This window comes from Sapajus apella, unplaced genomic scaffold (genome assembly GCF_009761245.1).
Source record: "Sapajus apella isolate SASKATOON/1434 unplaced genomic scaffold, GSC_monkey_1.0 scaffold14, whole genome shotgun sequence".
Taxonomy (NCBI): domain Eukaryota; kingdom Metazoa; phylum Chordata; class Mammalia; order Primates; family Cebidae; genus Sapajus; species Sapajus apella.
The window spans coordinates 19201499-19224764 of NW_022436954.1; the positions used below are offsets into that span (position 1 = coordinate 19201499).

Below are 23266 nucleotides of genomic sequence, written 5' to 3' on the forward strand. Positions count from 1 at the left end.
GGCCAAGGTGGGTAGATCACCTGAGGTTGAGAGTTCCAGACCAGCCTGGCCAACATGGTGAAACCCTGTCTCTACTGAAAATACAAACAAATTAGCCAGGCATAGTGGCACATGCCTGTAATTCCAGCTACTTGGGAGGCTGAGGCATGAGAATCACCTGAACATGTGGGGTGGAAGTTGCAGTGAGCCAAGATTCCACCACTGCACTCCAAGCTGGGCAACAGCCTCTCTCAAAAAAAAAAAAAAAATAGAGCAAAATACAGACAAGCAAAAACTGAGAGTTTGTCACCAAAGGACACTGAAGTACTATACTGCAGGCAAAAGGAAAGTGATCTCAAAAAGAAGACTTAGGCTGGGTGCAGTGGCTGACGCCTATAATTCCAACATTTTGGGAGGCCAAGGCAGACAGATCACCTATGGTCAGAAGTTCAAGACCAGCCTGGCCAACATGGCAAAATCCCATCTCTACTAAAAATACAAAAAGTAACCAAGCATGGTGTCAGGCACCTATAATCCCACCTACTGGGGAGGCTGAGACAGGAGAATCACTTGAACCTGGGAGGCAGAGGTTGCAGTGAGCTGAGATCGAGCCACTGTACTCCAAACTGGGCATCAGAGTGAAAGTCCATCTCAAGAAAGAAAGAAAGAGAGAGAAAGAAAGAAGGAAAGAGAAAGAAAGAGAGAGAGAAACAAGGAAAGCGTTGGCTTTTCCGAGCAGGAGTGTCAGCACCTGGGAAGGGTCCTCAGTACACGGCTTTATGGTTGGCTCTAGAAGCTCATGTAGCCTGTGAATTAAAGCACCCCTGAAAATGGGGTAGGCGGCCCTCATCTGCATCCCTATAGCAGAAAAGCCAGCCTTGGTTAGCTTAGCCTCACAGCAGCCTCAGCTCATGGTTCCAGCCCCAGATCTTCCCCCCACGACCATCACTAGGTTACTCTCCTTTGGGGACATCAGTGAAAGCAGCTCTTTCAAAGGCAAAGGGAAAAGGAGCTTCCTGGAGATTGGGGGACCGCTTCAGCTCCCATAAAGATGCGTCTCCTGACTTCTACCATGGAGTCCTGTTCCCCTCATCCCAAGCAGAGGACGGTCCCAGGATCCCGGGGGCTGTGAGCCCAACTGTCCCAAGCGTGGGAAGAACAATCTGAACAAACAACATTCATTCCATTCTCCTCAGAGTTTGGAAGTGATCACTTGTTTTATTTTTCTGCAAACCCTGTGTGTGCTGTTCCTTTCACTTGTTTCCTTGGCAACAAAGAAAGAGGGGTGATGGTGCTATCAGAAAGAAAGTACAGGTTGTTTGTTTTCTCTTTACATCCTCAGGGGGGCTGAGGCTCTGGTTCGAAGCAGTCACGACTCCTCCGTTCTAAATAACTCACAATGGAGACCTCCAGACTGTCCTAGTTCTGTTTAACAGGAGAGAGGGAGGGCCCGGGCTGAGGCATAGCTTAAGAAGTTTTGCATGGCCACAGTGAAAGGCAAGAAACAGTTCTTCAGGCACAAAGCCAAGTTAGACAGCTTCCTGGCAAATGGCACCTCCACGGTTGGTCTTCTGCAGTCCCCAGAGGCCCCAGATCCACAGTGGCTGCTGGGCCCTCTGGCCACGAGGCAATGACAAGCTCACCTGTGTTGGTCACTTGGCTCCTGGGTCTGAGAGGGAGAGGAGTCTTCTGCCACTTGGGATTTGCCTGCAAGCACCTGCCGGACCCTCTGCATCCCTGGAAAGGGGAAGCGAGGGGCCAGCTGGCACTGACGGCCTGGTGGGTGAGGACAAACAGCAGAGGGGAGAGTGAAGGCGGCAGTTAGGACTGGGCTGGGAAGGTGGACTGCTCACCCAGGCGAAGCCGGTGCGCCTGGTCCGAGAAGACGAAGCGGAACCAACCAGGCTCTTTACACTCAAAGGCTTTGCCAAAGGACAGCAGCACCTTGTTGTCCAAAAAGCGGCGCCAGAGCAGCATTTCCTCCTCAAAGGTGCCCTTGGGCAGGTACTGAGACAGGGGAAGGTGCTCAGGACATAGCTGAACCCCCTCACCTGCTGGAGGGAGGCCCGGATCACCCTCCCAGCCTGCACCTGCAGCAGCATTACCTTCCTCAAGTCCACCCAGATGAAGAAGCCGGCCCCACGACTCAGGAAGGGGATCCCCAAAGCCCTGAGCTCTTCCGAGACATAGGTGTGGGCAGCCTTGAGCCGGGCATGGTTTTCCGGCAGGTACACCCGGTTGATCCAGTCTGTTTGAGTGAAAGAGAGGTCAAAAGATTAATCTCCCATCAACCCTCTACTGGGTCCCGCGAGGCTAGATGCTGAAAAGAAAAAGGTCACAAGCTGCCGGCATGCTGTGAGTCTCTCCTCCAGATGGTTGCTGTGGTGGGGAGGATTACGGAAGGGGTGGGGAAAAAATGATGGAAATTCAGTGTTCAGTGTAAAGCACCTTAAACCCAGATACTCAGTCCCGACAGCTCTGGGTCCCACATCCCCTTGGGGGTCCAGAGCATGAAGTCCCCCAGGATAAAGAATCGAACCAAAGGTTGATCTAGTCTAAAGTTCTAGAGTGATGCTTTGCAGTGCCACAGACCAAAGTTCAGTTCCCAGTGTGGCCACTGACAAGAGGTGGGTCCCTGAGCACCTTCGCCTCTCCGATCTCCATTGTTTATACTGACTTTTTGTTGTTGCCATACAGTTCTATGCATTATAGTACTTATATACATTTATGTAACCACCACCACAGTCAGGATTCTGAGCAGCTCCGCTATCCTAAAGAATACCCTGATGCTGTTCATAGTCACATCAGCCCCTTCCCTGCAAGCACTGATCTAATCACCATCACTGCAGTTTTGCTTTTTCCAGAATGTCACAGACTTGGAATTATATGGCATGAAATCTTTTGAGGCTAGCTGCCTTCACTCTGCAGGATTCCTTTGAAATCATCCCATGCTGCCATGGATGTTACTGCAGAGTAGTATTCCATTGAGTGGAGGGGCCACGGTTTATGCATCCCCACATCTGTGGAAGGACATTTGGGTTGCTTCCAGTTACGGGTGATTACGAATGAAGCAGAGGTTATTGTGTCACCATCAGGGTCAATATCTAGGAGTAGGATTGTGGAATCACTTGGCAAGTGTCTGTTGAACTGTACAAGAGATGCTGAATTGTTTTCCAAAGTGGCTGAACTACTTACACTCCTCCCAGCAATGTATGAGACTTCCAGCTGCTCCTTGTCTTTGTCAACATTTGATATTGTCACTATCTTAAAAACTTTTAGCTACTGTAGTGAGTGGGGTAGTATCTGGTCCTCATTTCCCTCATTTGTAAAATAATGGGGAAAATACAGGAATTCTTGCTTCCCAGGACTCGGGAGAGAATGAGATGATACGGCAGGTGCATTTGCTAGGCTCAATAAATGGTGGCATTTACCTTTGCTATGTAAACTTATTATCTGAATCTAGGAACAGAGTAGATTCACAGCGAGAGAGATACTTCCATGATAACAATTTTTCCTTAGAAGCTTCTCCTCCGTTTTTGTTGTTGTTATTTTAAAGACAGGGTCTCACTGTTGACTGAGCTGGAGTGCAGTGGCATATGAAAGCTCACTGTAGCCTCAACCTCATGGGCTCAAGTGATCCTCCCACCTCAGACTCCCAAAGTGCTGGAATTACAGGCAAGAGCCACCATGCTCGACCCTGCTCTGTTTTTTCAGTGCTCACAGCTAATCATAATGAGTTCACATTAATCAAGTGCCTATTATATACCTATTCTAACTGAATTATAAATCACACTAATCTGTTATAAGACAGGTACCATTATGATCCCTGTTTTACAGATGAGGAAACTGAGGCTCCTACAGATAAGGAGATGAAGCAAAGTGCCACACAGCCAGGAAGTGACCAAAAAGGGTATGGACCCAGTCTGGACCCAGAGCCGGTACTGTCAAATCCTACCCTAAATTCTTCTCCTAGGAGAAGCATCTGCAATTCCTGGCTGTTCCCAGGCTAACTCCAACCCTCCTCCCATTCTCAGGTCACCAGGCCCAGGCAGTCACCACGATCCCGGAGCAGCTGTGCCATCTGGTACTGGACCAGGCCACTGAGGCCATGGTAGCGGCAGAGGGAAGCCACAGCAGTGGCCACGTCCTGGTTTTCTGTGTACAACGTGGCAAAGCGGAGCCCAGACATCCCGAAGTCCTGCAGGAAGAAGCACCGTAGGTGGTGGCCAGCCCTTCATGGAGGAAGCTGGTTCCACCCATCTCCTTGCCCTCCCACCCTCCTGACACCCCCAAGAATAGCCAGGAACTCACCTTGCTGGTCGCCCACATCACATGGGTCCTCTGTGGGTCAGGCAGCCTGCAGAGAGCACACCATGGGAATGGAGGCAACACAGAACCATGGGAGCCCACATGTGTTTGGTTGAACAAATGAAGAGATGGGTGACAGAATCTAGTTTTTGAATCTAGTTTTGGTTCCGGGACAAGCCCTGATTTCATCTCTTTGAACCACCAATTCCCATGTGTCTTTTAGAGCAAAGGTCAGCAAATGACAGCCCATAGGCCAAACCTCACTTGCTGCCTGTTTTTTGTAAATAAAGTTTTATTGGAACACAGCCATGCTCATTCATTTGGGTCTATGGCAAAGTTGAGTGAGAGACCATATGACCTGGAAAGCCAAAAATATTTACCATCTGGCCTTTTGCAGGAAAAGTTTGCTGGCCCCTGATGGAGAGCCTAGCTCAAATGTCACTCCTCCAAGATACTTTCCCTAACCACTCCCCCTGGGACCAGGCCAATCAGGTACCCTAAGCAGATCCTCTCACAGCTCCCAGGATGCTCCCTTTTAACATTCATTATGTCCATAAACTAATGGCTGGATGTGCATTTAGCTGCCCGAATTTTTTTCTGGCTAGAAATTAAAGTTCCACACAGGAAGGGCCTATGTCTTTCTTGTTCTCTATTGTATCTCCAGCGCCTGGCACAGTGCCTGGCATGAAATCAATGCCCAATAATTTTTTTCTTTTCTATCTTTTTTTTTTTTTTTTTTGAGACAGAGTTTTGCTCTTGTCACCCAGACTGGAGTGTAGTGGCACGATCTCGGCTCACCACAACCTCTGCCTCCCAGGTTCAAGCGATTCTCCTGCCTCAGCCTCCCAAGTAGCTGGGATTACAGGCATGCACCACCACGCCTGGCTCATTTTTTGTATTTTAGTAGAGATGGGGTTTCTCCATGTTGGTCAGACTGGTCTTGAACTCCTGACCACTGGTGATCTGCCCACCTCAGCCTCCCAAAATGCTGGGATTAGATGCTTGAGCCACCGCACCTGGCCTAATTTTCTTTTTTAATGACTAATAACGGACAATCACTTTTTTTTCTGTGCCTCACTTTCCTAATCCAAAAAATAAATGGGAATAACAATCCATGCTCCATCTACTCCTCGGGGCTTTGTGAGGACGAGAAGAGAGGGCTAGTGGGAAGGAACTGGCAGGGCTAAGGTTCTGAACAAACAGCAGGAACTGTCAGAGCCCCTGAAGGTCCGATTCACTGACTGTACACATGATTTGTTCCCCGCTTTCTTTTTTTTTCCTCACAAAAACAGAGCTCACTGTGTTGCCCACGATGGTCTCAAACTCCTGGGCTCAAGCAATCCTCCCACCTTGGCCTCCCAAAGTGCTGGGATTACAAGCATGGGCCAGTGTGCCTTGAGGATGATCTGGTCCAAGAGTTCCAAAGGCATTTTGGCCACAAATGCTTTTCTTACACTAAACCTAATGAAAAAGCCCAACATTTAAACATCCAGAAGTTCTTGGCACATACAAGGGGCACCAGAGGTGCTGAGTGAATGAATGAATGAGTAAATTAATGAATAATTATTGAATAATAAAACTGGAGCAACTCTGGAGGTAAAGGAAACAGCAGAGAGGCCAATTTCCCACCCACTCAGCCCTAACTTCAGGAATCCTGAAGCCCCTCCTCGGAGTTCTGAGAAGTTTCACAGAATAACTTGAAAATCACTGATCTAGCTCAACCCTCCCCATTTCTCATTGGAGACCTGAGGACCAGTGGGATCAGCTCGGTGGAAGTGGAATTGCCCTGGGCAGGCCACGCCTCGTGGGCTGAGCCAGAAAGTGGCCAGGGCTCCATGGAATAATGAGGACTGGGGGAGTGAGCCGTGTGGGGGAGCCTCACCTTTCCAGGCTTAGGACACTGCGGTACCCAACCGACTCCTCAAACACGGACAGCATGTAGACCTCGTCCACAATCACATGCAGCTTGTGCCTGGAGTGAGGCCGGGGTGGGGAGGAGAGACTTAGTGTGTAGGGCAAATGCGTCCTGCAGGGCAGGGAGGCAATGCATCAGAAATCCAGAGGGGCCGGGGTCTAGCCCAGGGTTACCAAACTTGTTTTTACCAGAACACCCTTCCTTAGTCTATTTTTTCAAATAGAAAGCCACACATATGGAACAGGCAACAGAGGAGCTTTTGAAGCCCCGGAGGGGAGACAGGGAGCCCTCAGGCACCTCCTTGGAGGGGCAGAGTCGTGCACAAGGGCTGGAATCAGAGGCCCAGGTTCAAGTCCGGCTGCACCCCTCACTTGACCACTCTAAGGCTCAGTGAGCTGGGCGTGATAACAGCATCAGAACTTGAAAGCGTTGTTGTGAGGATTGTATGAGGCACATAAAGTGCTTAGCAGGGTGCCTGGCCCCTAGAGTGTGCAGTAATTGATAGCTACTGTTATAAAGAGTGAGGGAGCCGGGTGCGGTGGCTCAAGCCTGTAATCCCAGCACTTTGGGAGGCCGAGGCGGGTGGATCACGAGGTCAAGAGATCGAGACCATCCTGGTCAACATGGTGAAACCCCGTCTCTACTAAAAATACAAAAAAATTAGCTGGGCATGGTGGTGCGTGCCTGTAATCCCAGCTACTCAGGAGGCTGAGGCAGGAGAATTGCCTGAACCCAGGAGGCGGAGGTTGCAGTGAGCCGAGATCGCGCCATTGCACTCCAGCCTGGGTAACAAGAGCGAAACTCCGTCTCAAAAAAAAAAAAAAAAAAATGAGTGAGGGAGAAAGACGAATGCCATCCCACAAATCCCTGCTTCCCCGTTCCAGGAAGGGCCAAAGCAAGTAACAGCCCACAGCAGGGTGAAGAGGGTAGAAAAACCTGCACCAAACCCGCATCGGAACCCCAGGCTGCCCAGATGCTCCGTTGGGTGAGTGTGCAGTGCCTCACCTCTTGGCAAACACCAGGTACTCCTGCAGCTCTTCCGGGGAGTAGACGTCACCCAGAGGGTTCTGGGGGTTGATGAGGATGAGGCCTTTGACCTTCACACCCTGAAACCATCCGTTGGAGCAAGAGACCCTCAGCTCTTCCCCAAGGCCAGAGCCACACAGGCCAAGTGGGCTGATCACTGGACGGCTCCCAGGGAGATTTGAGAGGGACATGTTCATAACCCAACATTCAGCAAACAAGTGGGACACAGAATTACATCTGCAGATAAAGGCAGAGGACAAGGCCCAGAGTGAAATATGCCCAAATGCCAGTAGGGCATCTTTGATGGTAGAATTTTGGGATGGGTCTTTTGCACTTTCAAAATTCCTACAGTGAGCATGTACAGCTTTCATGGCTGAGGTAAAAAAAAAAAAAAAAAAAAAAAAAAAATTAAGTAGATTTTTTAAAAGTAGACTGGAAAGGAACCACTGGAATACTGGTCTCTGCTCTTCTTTGGGAGTCCTCAGATCCCCTCAAAGTGAGCAAGACTGCCCCCTCAAAATACCAGGGAGACTTGTTAAACCACAGATTTCTTCACTCCATACTTGACCCACTGGATCAGAATCAGATGGATCAGGGATGGGGGTATTTTTAGTGATGCTCCCTGGTTGATTCTCTGTGAACTGTATCTTTAGTGATGCTCCCTGGTTGATTCTCTCTGAATTGTATCTTTAGTGATGCTCCCTGGTTGATTCTCTCTGAACTGTATCTTTAGTGATGCTCCCTGGTTGATTCGCTGTGAACTATATCTTTAGTGATGCTCCCTGGTTGATTGTGAACTGAGGTCTGAGAGTCTGTTTTGAAAGTGAAGACCCTCCCTGGGCAGGGTCCTGCCTGACTCCCAGAATAATTCTGTGCTGCCACCCTACCTGCCTGTCCCCATCACGGGGTACCAACCCTACTCCCAGGAGGAGATCAGCCACAAGAAGAGGGGTCCAGAGCCTGCTCAGACCCACCCACTCCCAGCCTTGGGTTTGATTTGATCCCCAGACCTCAGCGTAAGCTTCTCGCAGGGCCATCTCCAGCTTCTCCACTGTGAGCTGGAAGGGGCGTGTGTCTAGCCCAGTGACCTGGAAAAAGACCCATCAGAGCCACCAGCCAAATTCAGTGACCACTGTCTCCCAACACATAGGAACTCTCGGGCCTCTCCTCCCCTGTAATCCCCAGCTCCTCAGAACAGTCTCTGGAAAAGCAGGTGGGGTCCCTCCCTCTTACTGCCATCTACCCCCACCCCATCACATCAGGGACCCCCCTCATCACTCTTGGGTGACATGCTTAGGTCTGCCCTCCCTGTTCCCACCTCACTGTCTCTGGGTCTGGCTCTTGGATTCTGCGTCAACCCCAGGGATCTCAGAGACTGGAAAGTTGGAGCCACTGGGGAACCCAGGAATGTGAAGCCACACGGCAACAGAAGGCTCCATTCTCTACACATTGCAACCCAGAGCCCTCAGCATGGACTTCCTCCCAGGCCCACACTCAAATTCAAACTCAGGAAACTCTTGACCACAGGCAGGCCCAGATTCTGCCTGGGAAGCCAAGACTCTTACCTCACTGTCCAGGTAGACATAGGCCAGTCGGACATTGCCATAGAGACAGACGTGCTGTGTGATGGCTCCATAGTAAGGGGTGGGGATCAGGAAAGCCTCTGGGGGCAGGAGCAGGTGAGGGCCTGTCGCTTTCTGGCCAGAACACCCCAGACCCTCTGTCCACCGTCCCCACTCCCTCGCTAAGCCTTTAATTTCCTTGGGGACCGTGTGGGGCATGCTTGCACTCTCATCTCCCAAAACACTTTGGAAAGGTTGGATCCACTGAGGTCAGCCCCTGATATGGTTTCGCTGTGTCCCCACCCAAATCTCATCTTGAATTGTAGCTTCTGTAATTCCCAGGTATCATGGGAGGTTCCTGGAGGGAGGTAATTGAATCATGGGGGTGGGTCTTTCCTGTGCTGTTCTGGTGGTAGGGAATAAGCCTCAAGAGATCTGACAGTTTGATAAAGGGGAGTTCCCTACCCAACCTCTCTTGCCTGTTGCCATGTAAGACGTGACTTTGCTCCTCATTTGCCTTCCACCGTGATTGTGAGGCCTCCCCAACCACGTGCAACTGTGAATTCATTAAACCTCTTTCCTTTATAAATTACCATTCTCAAGTATGTCTTTATTAGCAGTATGAGAACAGACTAATACAGCCCCCTTTCTAATTGTTAACAGCTAACATTTGCTAAGCACTTACGATGTGGTGGGAACTACACTGAACATTTATTTGTATTTTACTTCATTTGCTACTGACAATTAGTCTCCGAAGCAGGTACTTTGTATTACATTCTAACTTTATAGATGGGAAAGCTGAAGCTTAGAGGGCTCCTGTTCTTGAATATTCTAGAATGGGCAGGAAATTCCCTATTATTATATCCTTACAATGAACCTCTCCTTCTGGTTCATATCCTGGTTACTACCTCTCTTTGTGTAACTGTGACAAGTGAACCTCCTGTGTCTCAGTCTCCTCATCTGTAAAACGGAGGTAACCACGGAACCAACCTCACTGAAATACTGTGAGGATTATATCGAATATGCTGCACAGTCTTAGGACAGTGCCTGGAACATAGTACTTGGTCAATAAATGTTATTAATATTCTTGTTGTTAATTAAGCTACCGTGAAGGGGTCCCTTTTCTTTGCAACTAATAAGCCCTGACCGAGACTGATTCTTAAAACGACCGGCTCTTGCAGCAGGCACGGATGGCCGGCTGCCCACACAACCGCCACTCCTATTTTCTTCCATGCTAAGAGAGCACCAGCTTTTTTTCAGGTATGACCCACACATGTCTAAGGAAGGTGGGCCTTCCCCTAGCCCTGGGGGACAAACCACACCTGGGTTAAGGCAACCCTGGTGTTCTTAGTCCCCTTTGCCAGGGACCATTTTGGAAATAGGTTTATGAGTGAATTCTGGTGAGGAAGACAGAAGGGGGTCTCTTCTGGGAAACACTACCCCCATCCCCATCTCCTGATAAAAAAGAGACAGGCAGGGCACAACCACATCCCCTTCTTCCCACTCTAAGACACACTGTCATGCGAGGATGCGACAGCCACGTTATGAGCATGAGGCAGCCAAGGTCAGAGCAGAGAGAAAGCCCCGGACCCTGACACCACATTAACCTCCCCTGGAATTGCTGCTGACCCCCGGGCACCTTATCAAGTCACTTGTTCAAGCCCCCTGCAGCCTAGTATATTCTATTGTGCCCCGAAGCATACTATTGCAGCCCTTGAGGCCAGCCAACTGGGGACCCTGCAGGCACGATGTGGCTCACAGTGCAGGGCAGGCCTCAGAGCTCACTTACCCCCGACCTCGCACAGCACCGTGGCCAGCGCAGAGAACAGCGAGGCACCACCATTCAGAACAACCACCTAAGGGCGACGTATCCGAGGGATGAAGATGAACCAGTTCCAGGAGTCCGCGGGGACCCGCAGCCTCCCAGGACAGCATAGAGGGAGTGCCAGGCCCTGCCTTGGTGCCACCTGGGGAAGGAAGGAAGGAAGGAAGGAAGGAAGGAAGGAAGGAAGGAAGGAGGGAGGAAGGAAGGAAGGAAAAAGGGAGGGAGGGAGGAAGGAAGGAAGGAGGGAAGGAGGGAGGGAGGGAGGGAGGAAGGATGGACGGAGGGAGGGAGGGAGGGAGGATGGAAGGAAGGAAGGAAGGAAGGAAAAAGGGAGGGAGGGAGGGAGGGAGGAAGGAAGGAGGGAAGGAGGGAGGGAGGGAGGAAGGATGGAAGGAGGGAGGGAGGGAAGGAGGAAAGGAGGGAGGAAGGGAGGGAGGAAGGAAGAAAGGAAGGAAGGAAGGAAGAAAGGAAGGAAGGAAGGATGAGATGGGGAGGAGAGGCAGGAGAACAAGAAGGAGCAGTGGCGGGGTACTCACATTCTCTGGTCTGAGGGGTACTGGGCTCTTGCAGTAGAAAGTCAGGAACTTGGCTACTTCCTTCCGGAGGCTAAAGATAAGACAAACAGGCAATGCATGCCAGAGGGTCCTCAGCCCACGGTGCATCGCAAAGCTCCTCTGGTGACTCCTCACGCGGCTGCCACCACTCCTCCCTAATTTCCCACGACGGGGGTGTGGGTGTATCTGTCTCACTCCTTAGCACCCACCTTCCCCTCCCTAGTACCCACATGCACGGCAGTAGTTCCAGGATCCCCCCCCCCAATCAAGAGACTTCAGGGATTATCAAAAGTAACACTCTATGAAGATCTAGCTAATTATACTAATAAACATTATTACTACAACATTAATTATTAGCACAATTACACTATTATTATTTTGAGATGGAGTTTCACTCTTGTCACCCAGGCTGGAGTACAATGACCCAATCTTGGCTCACTGCAACTCTGCCTCCTGGGTCCAAGCGATTCTCCTGCCTCAGCCTCCCAGGTAGCTGGGATTGCAGGCATGTGCCACCATACCCGGCTAATTTTGTATTTTTAGTAGAGATGGAGTTTCACCATGTTGGTCAGCCTGGTCTTGAACTCCCGATCTCAGGTGGTCCGCCCGCCTCAGCCTCCCAAAGTGCTGGCAGTATAGGCGTGAGCCACCACACCCAGCCTCAGCACCATTATTATTGCTCGTATTTTTTGAGCATTTACCTTATACAAATGTTATTCGTAATATGTTTACTTAATCTTCATAATAATCCCATGATGTGGCGATCACTGTCATTATTATTATTCCCACTGTACAGGCAAATAAACTACAAACTGAGGTTTAAAGGAATAATTAAGTCACTTGCTGGGAAGAGGCAGGGTCCTCACGCAAGCCCGGTGGTCTGACTCAGGGCCACCATCCTCGTTACTACGCTAGAAGAACCTGGGCTTTGCAATCAGTCTTGGGATCCAGTCCTGCTCAGCCGCTGAGCCCTAAGAACAGCGTCCCCGAGCAAGTGTTCAGCAAGCGCAAGCTATTACCAGTGTTATTTACCACGTCTGCTCTTAGCATTAGGAAAAGGCCCCAGCCAGCTCCCCCGACAGCAATTCTGGCTTCTCTAAAGCTACCAACAAAGCAGGGACAAAGACACCTTGCGTGAAGGCCCTCCCATGCTATAGCCCCGGGTTCCCAGAAACCAGACTAGAAAGCTCCTGTGCTGAGGTGGGACTGGCAGGAGACCCCACGGTCGCCAGGTGTCCAGGACTAGGTCCTCAGCCTACCACAGGCTTCCTCAGCCTGCCACTACTGATGTTTGGGGTCAGGTCATACCTCACGGTGGGGGCTGTCCTGTGCATCATAGGAACTTTAGCAACGTCCCTGACCTCTACACCTGACTTCCCAGTTATAGCCACCAAAAATGTCTCCAGACAGTGCCACACATCCCCAGGGGGGCAAATTGGCCCTATGGCAACTACTTACAACAGATGTCCCCTCCAGTCAGGGTACTGCAGCAGAGACGGCTCCACCCACTGCATGTCGCTCTGACTCAGCTGGGGACAGAGATGGGAAGAGCAAGGCTGAAGGCTGGCACTGCTACCCACATCCACGGTACAGGGCAGGTAAAGCCGAACACTTGTTCTGCTCATCAGAGAAACCGGGGGAGGAACAGACAGTGACAGCTTTCTCATACCCATGTTGCAGGTGAGGAAACTGAGGTCCAAAAAAGTGACGTCACTCAGCCAAGGTCACAGAGCTAGCAAGCGGCAGAGCTGAGACAAAAACCCAAAAATTTTGACTCCTAATCTGGTGCTCTTTTTTTTTTGAGACAGAGTCTCACCCTGTCACCCAGGCTGGAGTGCAGTGGTGCAATCTCAGCTCACTGCAACCTCCACCTCCCGGGTTCAAGCAATTCTCCTGTCTCAGCCTCCTGAGTAGCTGGGATTACAGGTGCATGCCACCATGCCAGGCTAATTTTTAGTAGAGACGGGGTTACGCCATGTTGGTCAGGCTGGCCTCGAACACCTGACCTTGTGATCCACCCGCCTTGGCCTCCCAAAGTGCCGGGATTACAGGTGTGAGCCACCGCGCCCGGGCCTGGCGCTCTTTATACAACACTGCCACCTAAAAAAATTGGAGGGGTGGGTTTGCAATAGTAGTAACCAGAGACCACACTTGCCAATGCTTCCGTGGGGCAAGAGAAAACATTGAGAGCTCACACCTCAGTCTTGGCTCCAACTTCTAGAGGGACCTAGGCCACTGTCTTCCGGTAAGATCAGCCCAACCTCACACTTCGGAAAAAGCGGCAGTTTCTAGACCACCCACTCCGTGACCGGGTGCTAGGTTGGTAAGTCCTAGTATCATAGGTACTGCCTCAAAGAAGGACCAGCGCAGGGGCCTTGCGCAATGGGACCAAAAGGAAGAAAAGGAATCAGCCACTTCTGCATAACTGGATCCAGCCTTCCTGTCCCTCCTTTCCTCCCTTACAGCCACACTCTCCAGTATGGTAGCCACTGGCCACATGTGGCTAATGAACATTTGAAGTGTGGTTCATCTGAATTAAGACACACTGGATTTTGAAGACTTGGCAGGAAAAACATATGTAAAATATATCATTAATAATTTTTATATTGATGACATGCTGAAATGATCATACTTTGGATATATTGGGCTAAATAAAATATATTCTTAAAATTAATTTTTACCAGGCGCCAGGCACGGTGGCTCAAGCCTGTAATCCCAGCACTTTGGGAGGCCGAGGCGGGTGGATCACGAGGTCAAGAGATCGAGACCATCCTGGTCAACACGGTGAAACCCCGTCTCTACTAAAAATACAAAAAATTAGCTGGGCATGGTGGTGCGTGCCTGTAATCCCAGCTACTCGGGAGGCTGAGGCAGGAGAATTGCCTGAACCCAGGAGGCAGAGGTTGCGGTGAGCCGAGATCGCGCCATTGCACTCCAGCCTGGGTAACAAGAGCGAAACTCCGTCCCCCACCAAAAAAAAAAAAAAATTTTTACCAGGCATCTTTTTTTTTAATAGAAAATTTAAATTGATATATGTGGCTCACCTTTTATTTCAGTGCTTAGCTACCTTAGAAGGAGGAGCTGGCTCTAGGTAAAACAGGCCTTTAAAATCTATTCCCTGGCCAGGCATGGTGGCTCACGCCTGTAATCCTAGCACTTTGGGAGGCCGAGGTGGGCGGATCACGAGGTGAGGAGTTCAAGACCAGCATGACCAAAATGGTGAAACCCCATCTCTACTAAAAATACAAAAATTAGCCAGGCATGGTGATGTGTGCCTGTAATCCCAGCTACTGAAGAGGCTGTGGCAGGAGAATTGCTTGAACCCAGGAGGAGGGGGTTGCAGTGAGCTGAGATCATGCCACTGCACCCCAGCCTGGGCAAGAGAGTGAGATGCTGCCTCAAATACATACATACATACAAAAAATCTATAACCTATCACCCCCTCCTCTTGGAGTTTAGATTTCTCACCTTTGGAAATATGTTCTTTTGGAAGCATTGCTGTCTCTACAAACCCAAACTCTGCCACTGCCGCCTTGGTAAACACATTTATTAGACATTGGAGGTTTGCTAAAATGGCTCACCCCAGCTCAAGAAATTGGATTATAAAATTTTCAGAAATTTTGCAATGTGTTAAAAACAGCTACTTTAAAAGAGTAAATTAATATACACTGACAATGAAATAAATTATCTTACAAACAAAGGCAATAAGCACTCAACATCATCACCTCCTGATTTTCTAGGACCTTTTACTATCTGTGCTTTTGAGATCAGTTCTGTCTATGTGTCTGGTGAAAATATTATATAAAGTGTGCCCGTGTGCCTCTGCCTGCAGTGATATCACATCAATAGTTTGATATCGGTCATAGTGGGAGTATTTACACTATGGAAATTGGCAAAACTACACATCAGGACTTTTTTTTGTTCCCCTGAAGAGCTAATTGCTAGATACCTACACCACAAAGCACAGAGTGTTTCCGTCTGAGATCAGGGGACCTAACACAGCAGGAGGGACTGAGTGAAAAAAGAGTCTGCAGAGATGAAGAAATAGGACTCGAGTGGGGAAGTAACTCACTTAAGATCACACAGAAAACTGTCCCAAAGTAGGCCTGGAACCCAGGTCTCCTGACTCCCAGGCCAGGGCCACTGGCCCAAGCAGCAGGCTCTTGTCGGGAAAGAATTCCAGGGAAGACAGCTCCTCAGAGCTGGTGAGGCCCCCCAGAGGCGTCCTAGGACTTACCCGCCTGGACAGCAGGTCAAAGCAAAGTTTGTTCTCACTGGTGCCGAAGTTAATGATGCCCTGGAGATGAGAGGTACAGAGGCAGGGTTAGCATGGCAGAGGGGTGCCAGTGAAAGGCCCCAGAAGCCCATGGTGGCAGCAAGGCACAGTGGGAGCTCTCTGCAACCCCACCCTTTCAACCACCCCTCCTTTTGCTCAGGGTGTGCCTTCTGCTCAGCTGCCTGATCCCACCTTCCCATTTCTAAAGCAATGTCCAAATGCCATGTCCTCCAGGAAGTCCCCCCATAACCCCACCTGGAAAGGATCTTTCCTTCTTCTGGATCCCACAGCGCTTGATCTGTCCCCTTTAAAGCACTGGTCTGTTTCCACCCCAGGTCACAGGAACTGATGTGCACACCGTATCTCCCCTACTGAGTGTAAGCTCCCTGAAGGACAGATGTGTGCTGAAGACACCAGTGTTTCTCTCGAGGGGCTTGATGGGACTCAATACACATTTATAGAATGAAAGAATACAGATGGTGCATTGGCAGTGTGGCAGGAACAGAAGCAAAGGTGGATGCAGATCAAGAAGAGGTTCCTTTGCCAGTGCAAATACTCCCTCAGGAGACCCTGAACATCGCACAGTGATCCCCACCCTACAGGCATTTGTTGTCATAGGAGAGACAGGCAGGCATAACCCAAGCTCTCCCTTACAGAGGCCCCAGGGAGACTCGGTGCAGGCCTCATGCACAGCTAACTCCTGACCCCTGAGTTACTGCAAGGGGAGCAAAGGAAGGAAGACAAAAAAGTAAAATCTGAAAGAGCTCAGACTATAACAAAGTAAAAGGCAGTGCTGCTGCATGCCCTGGGAAGCACGCTGGGAAGCCCCTTCAACACGACCAGTCTTTCCACACATCCTGGCAGCTCTCTCTTCAAAACACATCACAGTCCAACCATGACTCACCCTCCCCTGCTGGGACCCCGGTATGAGCCACCATCATTTCTTGTCTCTATGATTGCAACAGCTTCCCTCTCTCTGTGTACTCTCTCACCTGCCAAGTCAAATCTCCATACAGCAGTCCAAGTCATCTTTCAAAACCCAAAATCAGACCACACTGCTCCTCCTTGGAATACCTCCTATTCCACTTTGTCCAAAATCCGAAGGCTCACCAGGTCCTGTGGGGCCCTACGGGACCTGTCACCTCCACCTTCCCATCACCTGTCTGACCCCATCACCTGCTCATCTTGTTTTTGGCTTTATTCCAGCTCCAGTGGCCCCTCTGCTGTTCCTTGAACTCATCAAGCACCATCCAACCCTGGAGGCTTTGCACGGGCTGTTCCCTCTGCTGGAAATGCTCTTCCCCTAGATGACTGCAAGGCTCACTTGCTGTGGCGGGCAGCCTCTAAGGCCCTCACCTCCTGGTATTCACACCCCTTGAGTGTGTGCTGGGCCTAGCGAAATACTTCTAATGAACAGAATAGGCAGATGTGATGGGATGTCACTTCTGAAGTTAGGTTATAAAGAGTCTGTGGCTTCCATCTTGGGTACCCATGACCTCTCACTCTCTCAAATCACTTGCCCTGAGAGAAGCCAGCTACCATGCTATGACGCAGTTCTGTGAAGAAGCCCACGTGGAGAAGGACTGAAGCCTGCCAATAAGCATAGAGTGTCATTGGAAGCAGAGCCTCCCACCCACTCCCCTAGCCCCAAGTCAACCTTTCAGATGAGACCACAGCCCCAGCTTCCCGGCACCTTCACAAAAGATCTTGGGGCTGAGCATAGTGGCTTGGCCAGGTGCAGTGGCTCATGCCCATAATCCCCAGCACTTTGGGGGGCCAAGGTGGGAGGATCACCTGAGGTCAGGAGATCGAGACCAGCCTGACCAACATGGTGAAACCCCATCTCTACTAAAAATACAAAAATTAGCTCAGCATGGTGGTGCACACCTGTAATCCCAGCTACTAGGGAGGCTGAGGCAGGAGAATCAATTGAACCTAGGAGGCAGAGGTTGCAATGAGCCGAGATTGTGCCACTGCACTCCAGCTGGGAGACACAGTGAGACTCCGTTTCTCTCTCTCTCTCTCTCTCTCTCTCTCTCACTCTCTCTCTCTCTCTATCTCTCACACACACACACACACACACACACACACACACACACACACACACACAGATCTTGAGACTGAAGCATCCACCAGGATTCCTGAATTCCTGAACCACAGAAATTGTGAACTGTTGTTTTAAGCTGCTAGATTTGAGGTCATTTGTCATGGAACAATAGATAACTAATGGCCGGGTGTGGTGGCTCACGCCTGTCATCCCAGCACTTCAGGAGGCCGAGGTGGGCAGATCACGAGGTCAGGAGTATGAGACCGTCCTGACCAACATGGTGAAACCCCGTCTCTACTATAAATACAAATATTAGCTGGGTGTGGTGGCGTGCGTTTGTAATCACAGCTACTTGGGAGGCTGAGGCAGGAGAATCGCCTGAACTCGGGAGGCAGAGATTGCAGGGAGCCAAGATCACACCACTGCACTCCATGCACTCCAGCCTGAGTGACAGAGCAAGACTCCATCTCAAAAAAATAAAGAAAAAAGATAACTAATACAATCCCCCACTTTTTCAAGGTTTCTGCTCAAATGTTCATCTTATTAAAATAGCCTTCTATGACCTCCTTCTACTAAATAGCAACATTCCCAGCCCACCCATCATTCTGTCTTCCTTACCCTGGTTTATTTTTCTCTGCAGTACTTACCACCCCATACAGTGTGTATATATTTTTTCTCTGTTCATTCACTGTCTGTCTCCTTAACTAGAATATGAACTCCATGAGGATATGAACTTTGTTTCTGTTCACATCTATGTGGTAGATGCTCAACAAATAAAGATTATTAAAGGTTTGTTTGTAACAGCTTTCTGACTTTGGAAGGTATTACAAGAAGAGCTTACATAAGGGACAGAAAATATTAATAACAGCAGCTATCATTGATTGAGGGGCACTGTGCTAAAAACTTCATCTGCTTGCTCTCATGTAATCTTGTGTCTTCTACACAGCAGGTATTATTATTCCATTTTATTTTATTTTATTTTTGTTTTTTGTTATTTTGAGACAGGGTCTCACTTCGTTGCCCAGGCTAGAATGCAATGGCGTGATCTTGGCTCATTATAACCTCAACCTCCCAGGCTGAAGCAATCCTTTCCCTTCAGCTTCCCAGGTAGCTGGGACCACAGGAACACACTACCACACCCAGCTAATTCTTTTATTTTTATTTTTTATAGAGATGGGGTCTTGCTATGTTTTTCCGGCTGGTCTCAAACTCTGGCCTCGAGCAATCCCTCTGCCTCAGCCTCCCAAAGTGCTGGGGTTACAGGTGTGAGCCACCATACCTGGCCTTATTATCTCATTTTAGAGATAACTTAAGATTCAAGGGGGTTAAGTAACCAGCTCAGCAACACACAACCGATAAGTAAAATAGTTGCAACCTGAACCTTAGTTCTGCCCTAGCTCCAAAGTTGAATAGTTGACAGGTCGTGGGTCATCATCCAAAGAAGAACACTGGATGGTTCTTGAATTCCTCCCTCACAAATCAAGTTCCCCTATATTCTAAATGGGCCATTTTCTGATCCAGGCAATACACCAGGGCCACTCTAAGCTACCTCAGAAGCCCTCTTGGAGGTCAGAGAACCACAACTGCAACCTCACAAGAGCAGGCTGGATGCTGCCTTATTGGTCAAGGTAATGTACCCCACCCTGCAGTTCCCTCTTGGGTCCCAGCAGGAGGAGAGCTCCACTTACACTGGGGTTCTTGTCCTCATCATACTCATCCATGTGGTAGGTCCTGTAGCCCTCCTCAGCCAAATCCCAGAACCATTTAATCATTCTTCCTCTAGAGGACAGGTAGGAGGTATCAGAGGAGAGCATGGCAGGATCGCCCACTCCAGGGAGCTTCTGGTCCAGTTTTCTAGAGCATTCTCCTTCCAGATCATCCCCATGGCTACTATCCATGTCGGGCGTGCAGGTGGGGCCCAGACACGTGGTGGGAGCCCTGAAGTTCTTTTGAGAAAGGGTGAACATCTGCAAAAAGAGAAAATGCACAGAAATCAAGGGATTTCCATAGCACCAAGCATCAGAAAGGAATCAGGGTCCTGGGAATCCCCTTTCTCATATCTGCTGCCCCTTTCTTTAGGTTTATGGACTCAAATCCTACGTCCCTTAGTTATAACCATATGTAGATGTCAACAAGAAAAATCTGTTCAGGACCTAGTATGTGCCAGGGACTGCACTTGCTACGTTGATGTGACTTTAATGCATTGCTGCTTTAGCGTGTTCTACTTCTGCAAAAGATTTTCAGTCGCTGCAGCCTAAGGGGTCATCAACATTCTTTTTCCATTCTTGCTCACCGCAATTACAAAATGCCAGGTTACAATTTCCTAGTTAAAGCAGAGCATTGCCTGGGGCCTTATGGTGTAAAAGGCAGGATGAGATTATGTGGTGGTCAGTGGCAGATGGGGGAGGGGATGGGAACTGAGGGGAGGGAAGAATGGGGGTCTCCACAAATGCAGGCACCCTAGGCAGAGCTTCAGGGCCTGCCTCTTCAGTCTTGAAGAAAGTAGGTGTGGACACCAAGTAGAGGGTGTTCTACTCAAGCCCGCGGGTGTGAACGCCTAGACCAAAGTTCAATAAACTGTGGGTCATTATATCATAACTCCTGGCCAGTTTTCCCAGTCCTGATACTCAACGCAAGCTCTGACACACGGGGCGGACCAGAAACTCAGGGGGTACCCGCAGTTAAATTTTGCTTCTCAAAGTCCCGACAGCCCAGGTCCGAGGAAGGGCAGCAGGGTGGGCGAAGGCCGGGGTGGGCGCAAAACCTGGTGCCTGGGGACGGCGAGGTTCGAGCCTCCGGGCGTCCAGCGGGATGGCGGCGAATCCACAGCCAGACACCCGCACCGGATCAGGCCTTGGAATCCCGTAAGAGAGGCGGCTACCGCGCACCAAGAACCGAAACGGCCTTCTACAGGCCAGAGGACGCCTGGCGAGAGACGGATCCAGGCTTCCAGGCGGAGGAAGTGTGATCGGGGCCAAGGACTTTGAGATGGAAGGGCAGAGGCTTTTGCAAAGTGCACAGAGGGAGGCCTGAATGGCTTCCGCCTCTGCAAAGTGGGGGATCCCACCTACTTGGTGGAGCTGGAGGAGGCAGCGCCGGCACGGGCACGCGTCACGTGTTGGTTCCCTCCGCCCGGAAACGCCCTCTGGCGCTTTACGCGCGGGTGAGGACAGCGCCGCCCTGCGCTCTGCGCGCCCAGACTAGGGGACCGAGGCCCCTCCGCCGCAGGCCGGGCTTCCGGGACTGTTCTGCGCAGTTCGTCCCCTCGCCACTCACGCCGGGGTCCGTCTCGGCTGGGCCTGCGCTTTAGGGGTCGCACACAGGATCGCCCCGCGGAACAGGGAGAGGGGAAAGGGGCGGAGCGCCTGTTCCCACTCCCACTCTGGTGGCGTGAGCTTGCGGGCCGCCTCCAGGCCGGGTCAGCCACCTCCCTCTGCCTCCTGGCCTTGGTTCTCCGCTTTTCAAAGGAGGTGAGCGCCACAGAAATGTCTTGGCAAAAGAACAGTTGGCTGCAACCTACACAAAGGGCTTTTTTAATTAGGGTGCAAATATCCTTATGGCCTTTCATTGCAGCTTGTGATTTCTGCCGCTTTCATTTGTAGGGGATTTTCTTTAGCCCTCATAGGTTCTTAGTTGGAGGAGACTCCTGTTACAAAAGACAAATTAACAAGAGAAAAACAAACAGAAGTTTACTGACATATATATTTCGTTTATACATGAGAAATGCCGAGGGAATGAGTTGTTCTCAAAGAGGTGACTTTGAATTACAGTTTTTACAGCGTCTTCAGCAAAGAACAGTAATTTTTTTAAGTTACGGGCAAAGAAATAGGACTTTGAATCTCTCCAGGAAGAACTTGTGAGGTTAAAAAAAAAAAAAAAGGACAAATAAAAGCCATTTAGCAAGCTTGGTACTGTAAGAAATGGCTTGTTACTGTAAGTTCCTCTGGTACCATCTCCAGGCCATAGGAGTCTGAAGTAGTCTTTGTTCTCCTAGGTAGACAGAGGGACAAGATACCTTCTGTCTTTGTAAACCTGTGTCCTACTTTTTGGTAAATAGGACCAGGGTAGAGAGCTTTCCAGAATCTGCTGCTGCTTGTCTTTAGCCCAAGAATCCTTCATGTTTTGGGAAGGCATGCCTGCAATATTTGTTCCACTCTGGCTAGGCGTGAACATGCCTGTAATCCCAACACATTGAGAGGACAAGATGGAAGCATCCCTTTAACCCAGGAATTTGAAACCAGCCTGGGCAACATAGGGAGACCATGTATGTCTCTCCCAAAAAAAGGTTTGTTTCGTTTTTTTGTTTTTTTGAGAAAGAGTCTCGCTTGGTCACCCAGGCTGGAGTGCAGTGGCGTGATCTCAGCTCACTGCAGCCTCTGCCTCTGGGGTTCAAGCGATTCTTCTTCCTCAGCCTCCTGAGTGGCTGGGACTACAGGCACACACCACCACTCTCAACTAATTTTTGTATTTTTAGTAGCGATGGGGTTTCACCATACTGGCCAGGCTGGTCTCAAACTCCTGACCTCAGGTGATCCGCCCACCCCTGCCTCCCAAAGTGCTGGGGTTATAAGCATGAGCCACCATGTCTGGTCAAAAGGTTTTTGTAAATTAGCTAGATGTGTTGGCATGTGCCTGTGGAGGCTGAGGTGGGAGATTCGCTTGAGCCCAGGAGGTAGAGGCTGCAGTGTGCCATGATCGTGCCACCATACTCCCACCTGGGGTTGGTGAGACTTGGTCTAAAAATATATAATTTTTAAAAGTATTTTTCAAACTCTGACCTAAGCTGTACATATTCTGGCAATGGGTGCAGTGGGCACCGAGGCCCCAGTAGAGCTGCAATCTCTGAGGTGCCTTGAATAGGAAAGTCTTCTTTCCCCATGAAAGGAAATAAGCAGACTCTCTCAGTACAGGTATGGCTGGAAGACATGGCTGTCTTCTGGCCATTCCACTTCTTGTCTTCATTTTTACCTTGCCACTAGCTAACACTGTGACCTTGAGCAACTCTCATGACTTTTTTGGCCCTCAGTGTTTTCTTCCATAAGATAAGGAAGCCATCACTTTCCTCTATTTAAATCTTATTCTATGTAATGCAGATCTCAGTGAATGCGTGTTTTGTGCCAGGTCTTTGTAAAATGCAAAGATACGGTGATGAGCAGGACAAACCGAGGCCTGCATGGTCCACTGGGAAGGCAGATCTACAATGTGCAGACTATTGAAAAAAGACTATTTACTGGGTATCATGGAAGCACACAGCAGGGGGATTTAACTCCACCAAACAACAAACACAGGCATCTGTCCCACGCGGAAGACATACACATTAAATGCGAATTAACTAAAGATCAATTAAAAAATCATCAGACTGAATAAAACAGCAAGAATCTAGCATATGTTGTGTGCAAGAGACACACTTTAAATATAAAAACAAATGGTCAAAGGTAAAAATGGGGAAAAAAATACCAAGCAAATAATCACCATTAAAAAAAAGCTGATGTGTTCATATTGATATCTGACATAGCAGGCTTCAAGACAAAAAGAATTACCAAAAATAAAATGGGGCATTTTATCATAATAAAATGATGAGTTCATCAGGATGACAATCTTAAAAGTTTATGCTCGTAATAACAAAGCTTCAAAATACGGGAAGCAGAAACTGACAGAATAAAAAAGAGAAAATACAAGTCCATAATCATAACTGGGAAATTGTACACCACTGTCTCTCAGTGATAGAATAAATGGATCAAAGACACTAAGGATCAGAAGTTTTGGACATTATG

General features: G+C 49.5%; 1 protein-coding gene across 2 annotated transcripts; it reads right to left on the reverse strand.

The window, feature by feature from the left end:
* Positions 1-1156: 1156 nt before the first annotated feature.
* Positions 1157-20780, reverse strand: ACCS (1-aminocyclopropane-1-carboxylate synthase homolog (inactive)). Of its 2 annotated transcripts, none has more exons than XM_032283537.1 (15): positions 20564-20780; positions 19181-19459; positions 15407-15466; positions 12628-12698; positions 11152-11221; positions 10580-10646; positions 8794-8891; positions 8239-8316; positions 7208-7308; positions 6170-6259; positions 4291-4336; positions 4036-4177; positions 2085-2227; positions 1833-1986; positions 1157-1716 (listed from the first exon to the last, which is right to left on the reverse strand). In XM_032283537.1, exons 2-15 carry the CDS (start codon positions 19457-19459, stop codon positions 1619-1621), a joined length of 1497 nt encoding a protein of 498 aa, XP_032139428.1. In that variant the 5' UTR covers positions 20564-20780; the 3' UTR covers positions 1157-1618. The 2 variants fall into 2 exon arrangements, with proteins under 2 accessions (XP_032139428.1, XP_032139429.1); XM_032283538.1 differs by lacking the exon at positions 20564-20780 and adding an exon at positions 20257-20557.
* Between the last annotated feature and the right edge of the window lie 2486 nt (positions 20781-23266).

Bases quoted from the DNA above. Each gene is read 5' to 3' on its own strand.
- ACCS (XM_032283537.1), bottom strand. From the start codon at position 19,459: ATGTTCACCCTTTCTCAAAAGAACTTCAGGGCTCCCACCACGTGTCTG. The intron at 2,228-4,035 runs GTGACTGCCTGG...TCACTCAAACAG, and splicing joins ACAGCTGCTCCGGGATCGTG to ACTGGATCAACCGGGTGTAC. The intron at 1,987-2,084 runs GTAATGCTGCTG...CCCCTGTCTCAG, and splicing joins TCTGGGTGGACTTGAGGAAG to TACCTGCCCAAGGGCACCTT.